Source organism: Frankliniella occidentalis, unplaced genomic scaffold, assembly GCF_000697945.3.
Source record: "Frankliniella occidentalis isolate FOCC.00 unplaced genomic scaffold, Focc_3.1 Scaffold42, whole genome shotgun sequence".
In the NCBI taxonomy this organism is placed as follows: Eukaryota; Metazoa; Arthropoda; class Insecta; order Thysanoptera; family Thripidae; genus Frankliniella; species Frankliniella occidentalis.
Genome location: NW_026267172.1, coordinates 417,800 through 429,269, shown reverse-complemented (window position 1 = coordinate 429,269; position 11,470 = coordinate 417,800). Strand labels below are relative to the sequence as shown.

At 42.4% G+C, this 11,470-nt stretch overlaps 3 protein-coding genes across 7 annotated transcripts in view; 1 reads left to right on the top strand and 2 right to left on the bottom strand.

Moving 5' to 3' along the window:
• LOC113214223 (flotillin-2) overlaps positions 1 to 2,639 on the bottom strand; it is a 203,807-nt gene extending 201,168 nt beyond the window's left edge. The window contains exon 1 of the mRNA XM_026433528.2: positions 2,405 to 2,639. Coding sequence (XP_026289313.1) covers positions 2,405 to 2,453 — 49 coding nt within the window. The 5' untranslated portion in view covers positions 2,454 to 2,639. The remainder of the gene's footprint in view (positions 1 to 2,404) is intronic.
• A 103-nt stretch (positions 2,640 to 2,742) lies between these two features.
• Positions 2,743 to 6,291, top strand: LOC113214224 (serine/threonine-protein phosphatase 4 catalytic subunit). Of its 3 annotated transcripts, none has more exons than XM_026433532.2 (7): positions 2,743 to 3,012; positions 3,547 to 3,713; positions 3,787 to 3,939; positions 4,022 to 4,195; positions 4,279 to 4,405; positions 4,513 to 4,705; positions 4,791 to 6,291. In XM_026433532.2, the coding sequence occupies exons 2-7, from the start codon at positions 3,564 to 3,566 to the stop codon at positions 4,918 to 4,920; spliced, it is 927 nt and encodes a 308-aa protein (XP_026289317.1). In that variant the 5' UTR covers positions 2,743 to 3,012; positions 3,547 to 3,563; the 3' UTR covers positions 4,921 to 6,291. The 3 variants fall into 3 exon arrangements, with proteins under 3 accessions (XP_026289317.1, XP_026289318.1, XP_026289316.1); XM_026433533.2 differs by having other exon boundaries at positions 2,745 to 3,016; positions 4,516 to 4,705; XM_026433531.2 differs by having other exon boundaries at positions 2,745 to 3,016.
• Positions 6,292 to 6,371: 80 nt separating this feature from the next.
• Positions 6,372 to 10,951, bottom strand: LOC113214216 (kinesin-like protein KIF3B). 3 transcript variants are annotated; one of them, XM_052266728.1, is made up of 6 exons: positions 10,684 to 10,951; positions 9,856 to 10,586; positions 9,522 to 9,771; positions 8,618 to 9,444; positions 8,320 to 8,523; positions 6,372 to 8,235 (listed from the first exon to the last, which is right to left on the bottom strand). In XM_052266728.1, the coding sequence occupies exons 2-6, from the start codon at positions 10,462 to 10,464 to the stop codon at positions 7,822 to 7,824; spliced, it is 2,304 nt and encodes a 767-aa protein (XP_052122688.1). In that variant the 5' UTR covers positions 10,465 to 10,586; positions 10,684 to 10,951; the 3' UTR covers positions 6,372 to 7,821. The 3 variants fall into 3 exon arrangements, with proteins under 3 accessions (XP_052122688.1, XP_026289305.1, XP_026289304.1); XM_026433520.2 differs by having other exon boundaries at positions 9,856 to 10,491; XM_026433519.2 differs by having other exon boundaries at positions 9,856 to 10,474; positions 10,684 to 10,950.
• Between the last annotated feature and the right edge of the window lie 519 nt (positions 10,952 to 11,470).

Here is an 11,470-nt window from a genome sequence, read left to right as displayed (position 1 = left end):
CCACCCGCCGGCCCCCGCCCGCGTCAAGTTTGACCTTCGACAGATCAACTAAACCGGCGGGGCAGGACGCGGCAGCGAGCGGTAGCGGCGCACCAGCGGCCGCTGTGTGAAGCAGTGTGTGGCGGCGGGACGGGGCGTGGTGCGGGCGACAGGACCGCGGCCATGTTGCTAGAACTTGTCACTACAAACAGCAGTGTTTGTACGACGAAGAATCGGGGTTTTAAACGAAGCACAACGAAGTATTACAAAAGATTCTTCGCGCATGTATACGAACAGCCCCGGTTCGCAGATGCGCGAACAGCCTGGATTGTATGTAATACAAACGAGGCTAATCGTAACACAAACAAATCATCTGCATTGCAAATGCTTCAAAGACATTGTACATTACGAAGAGCAGTTGTTCGTAAGAAACTTGCAGTGTAGGCGGGGCGTGACCTATCAAGGGAGCGTCGTGACCCCAATAAACCTAACCCACCCCCGCCCCCTGCTAAGTGTATTCCCCGTATACACGTCCAGCGCGCCTTCAGCAGCACGCAGGGGTAGAGGGTCGCCGCACCTCTTTCAAGAACGAGATCCACCAGCGCGGCAGAGTAGGGTGCGACAGAGGGTGGACATGGCGAAGGAAAAGAAGGCCTCAAAGTAGCGCTGGTGTGAGAAACTGAGATAGGGTGTGTGGGGACGTGCTGTGATGGTTTTAGAAAGTGAGAGGGTAAACCGCAAACGAAGGGTCGCGGAAGGCCGGGACCTTCAGGGCGCACGGTGGTGGCCACGGCACTGGGTGTAACACGCACGCCATACCAGACCAACCAGACCAGGGGCGAGGCGAGGACAGCACGAGGGAGCCGCCCCCCGGGCCGGTCACCGGGGCGGAGGGTCGGACGGGGCGCCAAGTCCGCGGGGACGGCGCGGGGGCGTGTGGCGGGCGCCCTGCACGCCACGCGCGAGGCCCCGGCCGGGCCACGCCGCACGTCCGCAGGTTGCGGGAGGTCGGGGAGGATGAATGATTCCTGGGCTTGGGCAGAAAGCTAAGAAGGGCCCTGAAAGGGCGGGCAGCGCGGCAGAGCCACGGCGCCACGGCAGGGCAGCCGGCCCGCCCGAGGGCCCGCCCCCCACTTCCCGCCGCCGCCGGGTATTCTGGGCGCAGAGCTTATCACCCACCGCGCGTTCTATTACTCATACAGAGGCGCGGGGCCCCATACTGGCCCCTCCGGAATGCCGCCGACTGAGTGAGCATCTCGAGGAGCCCGCGCCCGCGCCACCGGCCGCCGCGACCAGGACTGTGCCGTGGTTATCTCAGAGACCGCAACGGAGAGTTGATAGCGGCCGGGGCGCCGGCGGCGGCGTGCGCCGTGCGCCTCAAGAAGACAACGGCGGGGCAGGACGACGGGGCCGGCGGGGGCGCTGCGAGCAGTGCGAGCTGCTGGGAGGGAGCGGCGTCGCTGTGGCGGCGGCGGAGGAGCTGATCTGGCGTCGCACTGCGCGGCGCGCGGCCCGCCGAGCCGGCGCCTGCCTCCCCTTTCCTGCCTTTTCTCCCCTCTCCACCACTCCACCCCGAGCGCCTCGCCACACCCCTCTCGTACGCTCTTCCAACCCGCCCCGCCCCGGAGGGTGGAAGCTGAGCCGGCAGTGCACCCCACTGCGGCCAGCAGCCCCGCCGTCCGGCCGCCCCGTCCCGCCCCGCCCCGCCGGCCCCGGCGGCCCGCCCACTCACCAGCGCCACCCACCCCCTTGGCTACAACCCCCACTCGTGCATGGTTAGAGTCAGCCAGAGACAAGGCGCCTCAAAATCGCCCCCATGCATCAGAAAACTAACTGGCAAGGCAAACAGTCACACCATCAAAATGATTCTGCACCCATAAGCATGCTTCTCAGGCCAGACTCTGATTTACCTACTGCAGCGTGAAGTGAACACCCCTTATTGCAGCCGATACACTTCGGGTACTGCACGATTCATGGAGATAGAGTGCTTGGACGGACTATTAAAATTTGTCAGTTGACGAACTAATCATACTAAATGGCCATATATGCTAGTCTCTTTCGTGAGAAATATAATATAATTGTAAAAACATGATCACGATACCATTTGAAAAGTGGTAAAAATTTATTGGGAGGATGTGCGAGAGACATAATGTTAGTTCAAATGACAGAAAGTGAAAGATCCATAGATACTAGTGTTTTGCCTTAGAAAAACAGAAATTTTGAATCTTGAAAAATATGAATTAATGATATGAATGAATAAATATTTGAATCACTGCACATTTACAGAAATACAGAGTTGTAACATGCACAGAGTGTCAACCCAAGGCGATCCACAGCACCAGCACCCATTCGTGCAATTATTCCACACACGAGTTGGTCGCGCCAGAACATAAACAAACGGGCATACTCCTGCGGTTACACCTACCTGAGACAATCAGCGCTTGATTTGGGCCGACGGTGTAAATGTTCCCCATGGCGATGTTAATCCAATTATTGCAACCACAAGACGACACAAACACTAGCTTTTCCGCCTCCCGGCAACACACGCGAAACTCTTAAACAAGACTAATTGACAATCGTCCACGACGAAGGCCGCTGTCAACTCAACGTGATCTCAACTGCTCCTCGCTACCACCACCACTGCTAGCAGTCGCCGCTAAGGGCATACTGCAGCACCCACAATGCATCGGCTTATCGGCTGCGACGCCATCTTGCCGGTTTCAAAAACCGCCAAAGTATGAGAAATCGTTGTCTCATGTTTATGAATTTTGGGTCCGCCGTGATTCAAGCGTGGTTTGCTGTTCTAAAATTGTCTCTTCTTTAATCCAAGCATTGCGTTAGAAATCATAGGTTTCAAACACTATCGCCGAAAGTGTTCTCCTAAGTTCCGTAACACCTTGGCTTGCATTTCCCAACAGCTGCCCAGGCCCAGGAGGCCGTGCCACCTCCCAAAGCATCTTGGGTAGTACAGTACATGGCCGACAAAGCTGTTGTTTAGGGCAATTTGTGAACGCCCGTTCTTCCTCGAATATTGTAGGTAAGGCCTTATCCTTTGGATTTTAACTTCTGCAATTCAAACATGATGTTAATCGCTCTTTCATTTTAGTCACCGTTAAAAGTGCTGCTTATAACTTCTGTAACGCCTGAACGCAACCGCCGATGCGTAGTGCATCAGCTTGGTTGGAAATGAGATCATTCTCACTATTTGGAAATTTGTGTAAACAAATGTATCACCTGTGTTGTTCGAGTACTTAGTTTCATCTAATTCTTCTTAACTCCGCGTACCCTATAAGTCAATGCAACTTTGTGCTTTACCCACTTCTAACCTTAAAAGTTTTAGTTTCACTTCTAAATGTATTTCCTGTCATGTCTTGTTGAATGCTGTGAACACTTTGGCCATGACCTTCCTGCCATAAAACTTATTCTTTAACTGCCCCAATCCTGCATATTTTCTTTCTACGTATTAAAATTTTTGCTTATTTACTTTCTTGGCTTTAGAAATGTCCATTGTGTGCTAGTTTGTTAGTATGAAAAGTGCGTTGAAATGGAACATTCATATTTTTACAGAAATTTAACCATTCATCATGAGTGACTTCAGTGATTTGGATAGACAAATAGAACAGTTGAAGAAATGTGAAATAATTAAGGAAGCAGAAGTAAAAGCTCTGTGTGCAAAAGCAAGAGAGATCCTTGTTGAAGAAAGTAATGTGCAGAGAGTGGACTCACCTGTCACTGTAAGTTTTGAACTTGCCGTATTTGGTTGTGAAATAATACACAGTGTTTTTCAATCATCATCAATTTTTTCAGGTGTGTGGGGACATTCATGGTCAATTCTATGACTTAAAAGAGCTATTTAAAGTTGGTGGTGATGTCCCAGAAACAAATTATCTCTTTATGGGTGACTTTGTTGACAGAGGGTTTTACAGTGTGGAAACATTCCTTCTGCTACTTGCACTGAAAGTATGTTTAACCTTTCTTGCTATCATTTATTACTATAAATGTTACTATGAACCTATTATCACATTTTTATCTATTATTTTAGGTACGTTACCCAGATCGGATAACTTTAATTAGAGGAAACCATGAATCAAGACAGATCACACAGGTTTATGGATTTTATGATGAATGTCTGCGGAAGTATGGAAGTGTTACTGTATGGAGATACTGCACCGAAATATTTGACTATCTCAGTTTGTCGGCTGTTATTGATGGAAAGGTAGACCTTAAACAATAATGTATTTGTGATTTTATCTTTGGTTTCCTGTTTAATTTTATCTTTGTCTTTCTTACAATATTTAGATATTCTGTGTTCATGGAGGCTTATCACCATCAATACAGACTTTAGATCAAATTAGAACTATTGACAGGAAACAAGAAGTTCCTCATGATGGTCCCATGTGTGATTTATTATGGTCAGATCCTGAAGGTAAGCTGCATTTACAAGCATTCCAAACCCCTTGTTTTATACTTCCAATCTTTTATGTGATGTAATTTACTAAGCTGTCTAACTGAGTTTCGTTTTTTGTAATGGAGCAGACACTCAGGGTTGGGGTGTGAGTCCGCGTGGAGCCGGCTATCTGTTCGGCTCCGATGTAGTTGTCCAGTTCAATGCTGCCAATGACATTGATATGATTTGTCGAGCACATCAGTTGGTGATGGAAGGATACAAGTGGCATTTTAATGAGACTGTGCTAACGGTCTGGTCAGCACCCAACTATTGTTACAGGTGAACACACACACACACACACATACCTATTTTCATTTTGACTTAGAAACCCAAAAGTAATTTATTTTCTTTTAAACAATTCCAGATGTGGAAATGTTGCTGCTATTTTGGAACTGAATGAACATTTGCAGCGAGACTTCACAATATTTGAGGCTGCCCCTCAGGATTGTAGAGGTATTCCATCAAAGAAGCCACAAGCTGATTATTTCCTATGAGGATTATTTTTAATTTATAATCTGAATTGTTACTGTAGTATTGCAATGTACTCAATTTTGGAAGTGAATGTGTTTTCCATGCTGTCATTTGCTACCAAAGCTGCAATTGAGCTCAAATTTCTCTTTGCAGTTGGGGAAAATTTTAAACATCTTATGTATTTGTTAAATCCTTTTTCTTGATAAATTTAAATTAAGTCAAAGGACTTCTGTTTAGTCCATTGTGTTATCTGAAGTTGTGTGTTAAAGATTCTTGGTAGAGGAAAGTGATTTTAAAAGTAATTGCAATACTGACAGTAATGTGGATATGTCCAGCAGAACAACATGATGTATTACTGGAATTATCTGATTGTAACTAACATTCGGAGTGAGATTTGTACATTTGATGTGAAAGTGACTGAATGACAAGTGTGTTTCTGTGTAGATTTATTTTAATTGTATCATTGAGCAGTTTCATACCACTAAACTTGGTGCTTTCGTCTTTGAGGAATACTATTATTTTGAAAGCACCGTGGTCAGCTCACTTGAAACACAAGTAGCAAATATCTATCTAGGGCTCAATAGTCTTCTTTTGTAACTTTTTATATACTTCATAACTTATATTTATGCCTCATGTTTGATGGTTTGTAGAATTTTCAGTGTAAGGAAGCCCTATTTATCACTAACTTCAAGGTCATGTGTTTCTTCTCTATTAATGTGTTCAGCAAAGTGCCTACCAGTACTTCCTCAAAGTAATATGTTGGAGTTGGGTTCAGTTTCCTATTGTACGTTAAAAGTACAGTATTTAGAGGACACGTCAACCTGAGCTTTATTATTACGTACTGAACTGAAAGGGATCATTTCCATGTGAAAACTCAATAGAATTTTTCTACCATGCCTCTCTCTCTGCAGTTCATGGTTTTCAAGCCAACTATACTTTCAATATTTTGGAACCTTTCCGATTATTCTTAATGATCTTAATAGGAATGTGGTGCAGGCACCTTGCAATTGATGATTTTCATCATGTTTTCATGGTTCATGATTTCTGTTCTTAAAAAACAAGATTTAGTTCTGTGTTATTGTTTCAGGGTAGTAGATCCCAATTCATACATGTCAAATTACATATATTGTCAATTTTCTAAATAACCTAGAATTTGTTCCTAATATGTCCCCAGTATTAATTTTTTAAAGAATTTAATTTGACAACGTAAGAAATTGCTTTGTATTTCAGGAAATTTACATTTGGTTATGACTTACTGCACAAAACTTGTGTCTGATTTATTTCGTCTTTCCTGGTTTGCAAGCAACAGACTGAAATTATTGTGTTAAGAGAAAGCTAGGTTCATAGGCAATTATGATCCCTTGTTTATAATAAACTGCCTTTAATGCAATTGACTTTTAATGTTTTATGTTACCCTCAAAGGACAAAATATGTTTTGAGAGGAAACCATATATAATATTTAGGAGGCTTGTGGTCATGAGTAAAATCACTTTATTGGAAAGTGCATTGGTGTTTCAAAACACATTTTTGATCACAGCAACATTACAGCATAAAAATTTTGCAAAATACTTACATGTAATACACAAGTGCCTGGTCATTAATTTGGTTTTCTGAGCCTTGTGCGCAGTGAACTAAATTCTTAAAATTGAACACTTGGTGAAATAACTATGATAGGAGCATTGCATTGGATATTCTGTAGTTATCTGACTTCAAGTGAATACACTTTGGCTCAAGAGTTTGACTAGAATGAGTGACACTTCATATGTCCAATGTGACGTACACCTAAAGTCTTTATCAAACTTATTGGTAACACAGTTCTTCCCTTCTAAATCACAGGTCAACCTATCATACAAACATAAACATTCAACATTCCACCATTTATGGTTGAGTTTTCCAAAAATTGTAGCAATAACCAATTTTTGAGTGTTTACAATACTGCTACTCCAGAAAAAAGTCAACAAAGGAATCAAGGGTGAATGAAAGAAGTTTTCTATCATTGAAAACTTGTGATAGAATAATACTGATGGTGACTGCAACATCATAAATAAAAAGTCAACACCTTAAACCTGAAAGAAGCTATTTTTGAACAACAGGAATGTTCAGAGTAATTCTGTTAGCTAACAGAGCAGTAAAAATCCTTACAATGGAAAGGCCCTATTAATTAACAAATTATGATAAAACAGAAAGTTTAAGAAGCTACTCGAGCATTATTGTAAAAAAATACCAGACTAGGAATAGTAGATAGTAAAAAAATTTAGAGTCAAAGTATTTCCCTATTCTGGCTACAAGACGCCCAAAACTAATGGCACAATGCAAGCATGGCACAAGCTTTTAAATCTTACATACGATACGTTATAAAAAATTGCACCTCCATTCCGACTAGAGAACAGCGCAAAACATTAAAACATGGATGCTTTCATATAGCTATTTCACTTGATATTAGGAATGTTTGGGTAAGAACAGTCTCAAAAAGATGCATCAAATCCTTGACCCATCAATGGCAAGTTTGATCATACCGACCTCATTAATCTGAAACTGATCACATTAGCAGAAACCAGCGCACAAAATGAAAGTACTATGATACTGACTTATCCACCAGTCAGAACAGAGTAATTATACTCAACAAACAGATGAAAGACCTGATCCTCTACAAACATTTTCTACAGAAGTCTTGGTCAAAAGACAAACTCTGCAACAAAATTGTTTTCAAAATGAATTGGCGAGGAAACACGCAAGAAGAGAGACTTGAAATCGGCCAAAAAAATTAGGTCAAGAATAACAAAACATTGTTAATAGTACTAGAGTTGGTCTAAATGGCATGCCTCACGAATTCAACAAAAGAAAATGTAATCTATAGCATAAGCTATTAAATATGCAACTTTTGCAATATCACAAAATAAGCTATTTTACCTAATGGCCAAGTTTCACTTTGGTACAAGTCCCCGAGCTTTTGGATAAACCACCTTCTTACTTGCTGCACCAGTACCACCTGTTATGGCACTCTTTGAGATAGCTGAGAGAGGTATCCCAGTGTTTAAAGCCATGGATGGAGGGATGGGACGACCTGAGCGAATACGATGATGGCGTACAGCTGCAGAGGCATCCACATCTAAGTCTTCTTCTTTTTTCAATGCAGCCTCAAGGACAGACATGATGGCAGGAGCCACAGCTGGTCCAGTGTAATCGTCAGTAGTGCGTGGGTGGGGATCTAGCTCTAGGCGTATGATATTTTCTCCACAAAACCGATGGCTAACACCAACTTTACTGGCTACACGAGCATATTCTGACATTGGGCGACGCATGCCAGCAACTGACACTGGTCTTCGAAACACAGGTAGCTGAAACAAGTCAATAACGAGTCATGAAACAACTTCATAAGTCACTTAAAATTATGGGCAAGAAGAACAACTTTCGAACTGTACCTGTTCCGGAGGAGGAGGATCCATTTTCCATACATCTTCTTCATCATCGTACCTCAGTCTTTCAACGAGACGCTCTTTTTCTTCAGGTGGGATGAAATTGTCAATTATAAGATATTGAAGTTTAAGGTGCTTTAAGAGTTCATTACGAGTAGATTCTAGCTCTCGTCTGTCTCTGTTAAATTCTTCAGTAACATCTTGAATTTCCTGAACAGATAAATTTCCCTCATTTTATGGAACAGTACAAATAAAACAACATTAACTACCAATACTAAATGTTCACTTCTTTCTAATTCCATACCTGTTTAACAAGCTGCAGTTTTGCGTACATCTTTTTCAACTTCTTTGTTTTAATTTCCACTTCCTGCTGGAGGTTGGTGTACGTTTCCCGAATTCCAGTTGCTTCTTCTTCCTGGGCTTCCAATTTTTGTTTCATTTCCACTTCTCTTCTCTTTCTTTCAGCAATTTCAGCTCTATGCTGTTCAAGTGCCCTCTGCTGCTCATTTGTGTGATCAATTATATTTTTTCCACCACAAAGGAGCTTGCTTTCCATAGACTTTATTTTTGCTGCAAGCTGTTCAGCATATGCTTTTTCTTGGGCAAGTAAAGCTCTCTTGTCTTCCAGTTCTTTGAGAAGACGTGCCTGCTCCTCCTCAGACACTGCATTTTTATTGCTTAAGATTTTTTCTTTTTTCTGCTCAAGTTGAGCTTCTTGGGCCTTCAGCAAATCTTCCTCTGTTTTAGAGGATTCTTCGTCAGATCCATCTGAGTCTTCAGCAGCATCCTTCTTCTTCCGTTTCTTCTTCCTTCCTGACAAGGTTTGACTTCTTTGAGCAGCACGTTCGGCAAGAATGTTTTTAAGCTTTGCAATTTCTTCCTGATATTGTCTTAGTAGGGCATCTTTAGGATCTTCATTAACTCTTGGTTTGTTCTTAATATTTTTTGCACGGTTAGCATAGCGCAATGTGGTCAAACTTTCATCATAATTGTAGCTTGCTGGTCCAATATTTGCTACCATAATGGTCTTTGAGTTACCACCAAGAGAATCTTGCAAAAGACGGGTTAGCTTTGAATCGCGATAAGGTATGTGTTGACTTTTCCCATCTACCAAAGCTGATATCACATTTCCTGAAAAATTAAACCCCCAAAAATAAGACACAACCTCATCTAATTAAAGAATAACAAGAAAACGAAATAAATCCTACCAAGAGCTGAGAGGGATAGGTTGATTTTGCTGGCTTCTTTGAGGCGTTCTCCAGATGCACCGGTTTTACTTTGCCTCTCACTACCGGCAAGATCCACAAGGTTCAGCTTACCAACACGTATTTGATTTTTGCCATCCTCTGATGTTTGGCTCATTTCAATGGTAATCATAAAAATAGCATGGGAGCGAGAACTATGCTCATTCATGTTGGTAGCTCCTATTGTTCTGTTTTGATTCCCAACTGACATGACCTATTAAAAAAGTGAAATATTTTCAAGTTAAATTTTTAAGACATGTATAATTTTAAACTTCAATTTAAAACAGTTAATATTTACTTGTTCAATTTCCTTGACACTTTTGCACACAAAGGACTGTAAGTCTTTTACATACACTCCTGTATCTGGCTTCTCGCGGAGATCATGTCTTTTATTTGGATCTCTGTCTAAAAGATCTCTAATTTCTTCTTGATATATTTCCAAGTATGAAGCACGTACAAGGTATTGCATATTGGCTTGCCTAGAGATGTGACTGAAGATTTGTTCGAAAGACTTTGGGATAATTCCTTTTGCATCTGCATCAGATTTACAGCCTTCCATTGTGTAAGTTTTTCCTGTTCCAGTCTGACCGTAGGCAAATATAGTGCCATTGAAACCGTCAAGTACAGATGAGACTAAAGGTCTAATTGTTTCTTCATACAAGTCTTGCTGTTTAGAGTTCCAATCATAGACAGCATCAAAGGTAAACGTTTTAATACTTTCACGTGACTCCTCCTTAGGATTGCGTATTTCAACAACGCCTCTTGATGGAAACATATCAACGACCCTCTCATGGCCCTCTCTTAGTTCTCTCTCATTTATGGGTCGACATCTTACAACAACCTGCACAGACTCCTTCTTCACAGGTTTGCTTGTTTTCTCCATAGTCTTGTTTGTTGGAGTTGTCATTTTTCAAAATCTGTAAATTTCATAAACCTGTTTATTTAGAGAAGAAAAATTCAATGAAGGGAATGTTATTTGTATACTGATAGACATCAAAAGACATCGGATGAAATATCTTAAACAAAAAGCTATAAGGAAAAACATATTTTCAATATAATCTGTCAAAACATTTGAAAATAAAAATAAGCGTACAGAGTTAAAATATTCTTATTTAACAATATTTACATTTGTTTCTGCTTGACAACCGCGGCAAGACGTCAGGTTACGGTATGTACCGACGGGTGTTGACCGGAAGAAATAGAACGTTCATCCTTTCAACTTCTTAATAACGTCGGGCCTTCATACCCAAGCGCAAGTCGCTGTGACACATTCATCAAACTCGTGTACCGATAACATTGGCGGAACGTCTGCGTCCGTTGTTTGATGATTAGTTTTCGCTCACAGACCCTTTGCTTTTGACAGTTTCCAAAGCAGACGGAATGTCGGTTTGTTACACTATCTTTTATATTTAGATTCACATTCAAATTCTAGGGAGAGCGCGCAGAGTGCCTTTGTGCGAGACTATAATTTTTGCCATGAAAAATTTCGTTGAGTTACATTGTCAGGTGTTAGAAGCAGGGAATTCACTTCGATTTTACAAATGAAGGCTACATGAATGAATAACTGGCAATGAATGGATGCTGAATGGCGAGTGAAAGGTGAGTGAATGGTGGTGAATGAATTAAGAATGATACACCACGTATGAGGCCTATGGGGTTCGAGGCAGAAAACGACACGGCCACATAACTTACTACCACGTTGCCACCAAAGCCGGAGGCTACACGCGTGGATCAACCAAATAAATTTGTAAAGCTTGCTTCATCTCGGCCACTTCTTTCCTTTCTCCTGCAGGAGGACGAGCAACGTTGCAGCAGTTTAAGCGGCTTTACTGGTGAGCTGGTGGATCGGATGGGAGCCTCGAGTAGAATCCAGATGGAGGGGAAGGACACGCTTCTGCGCGCGCGCGTGGGGG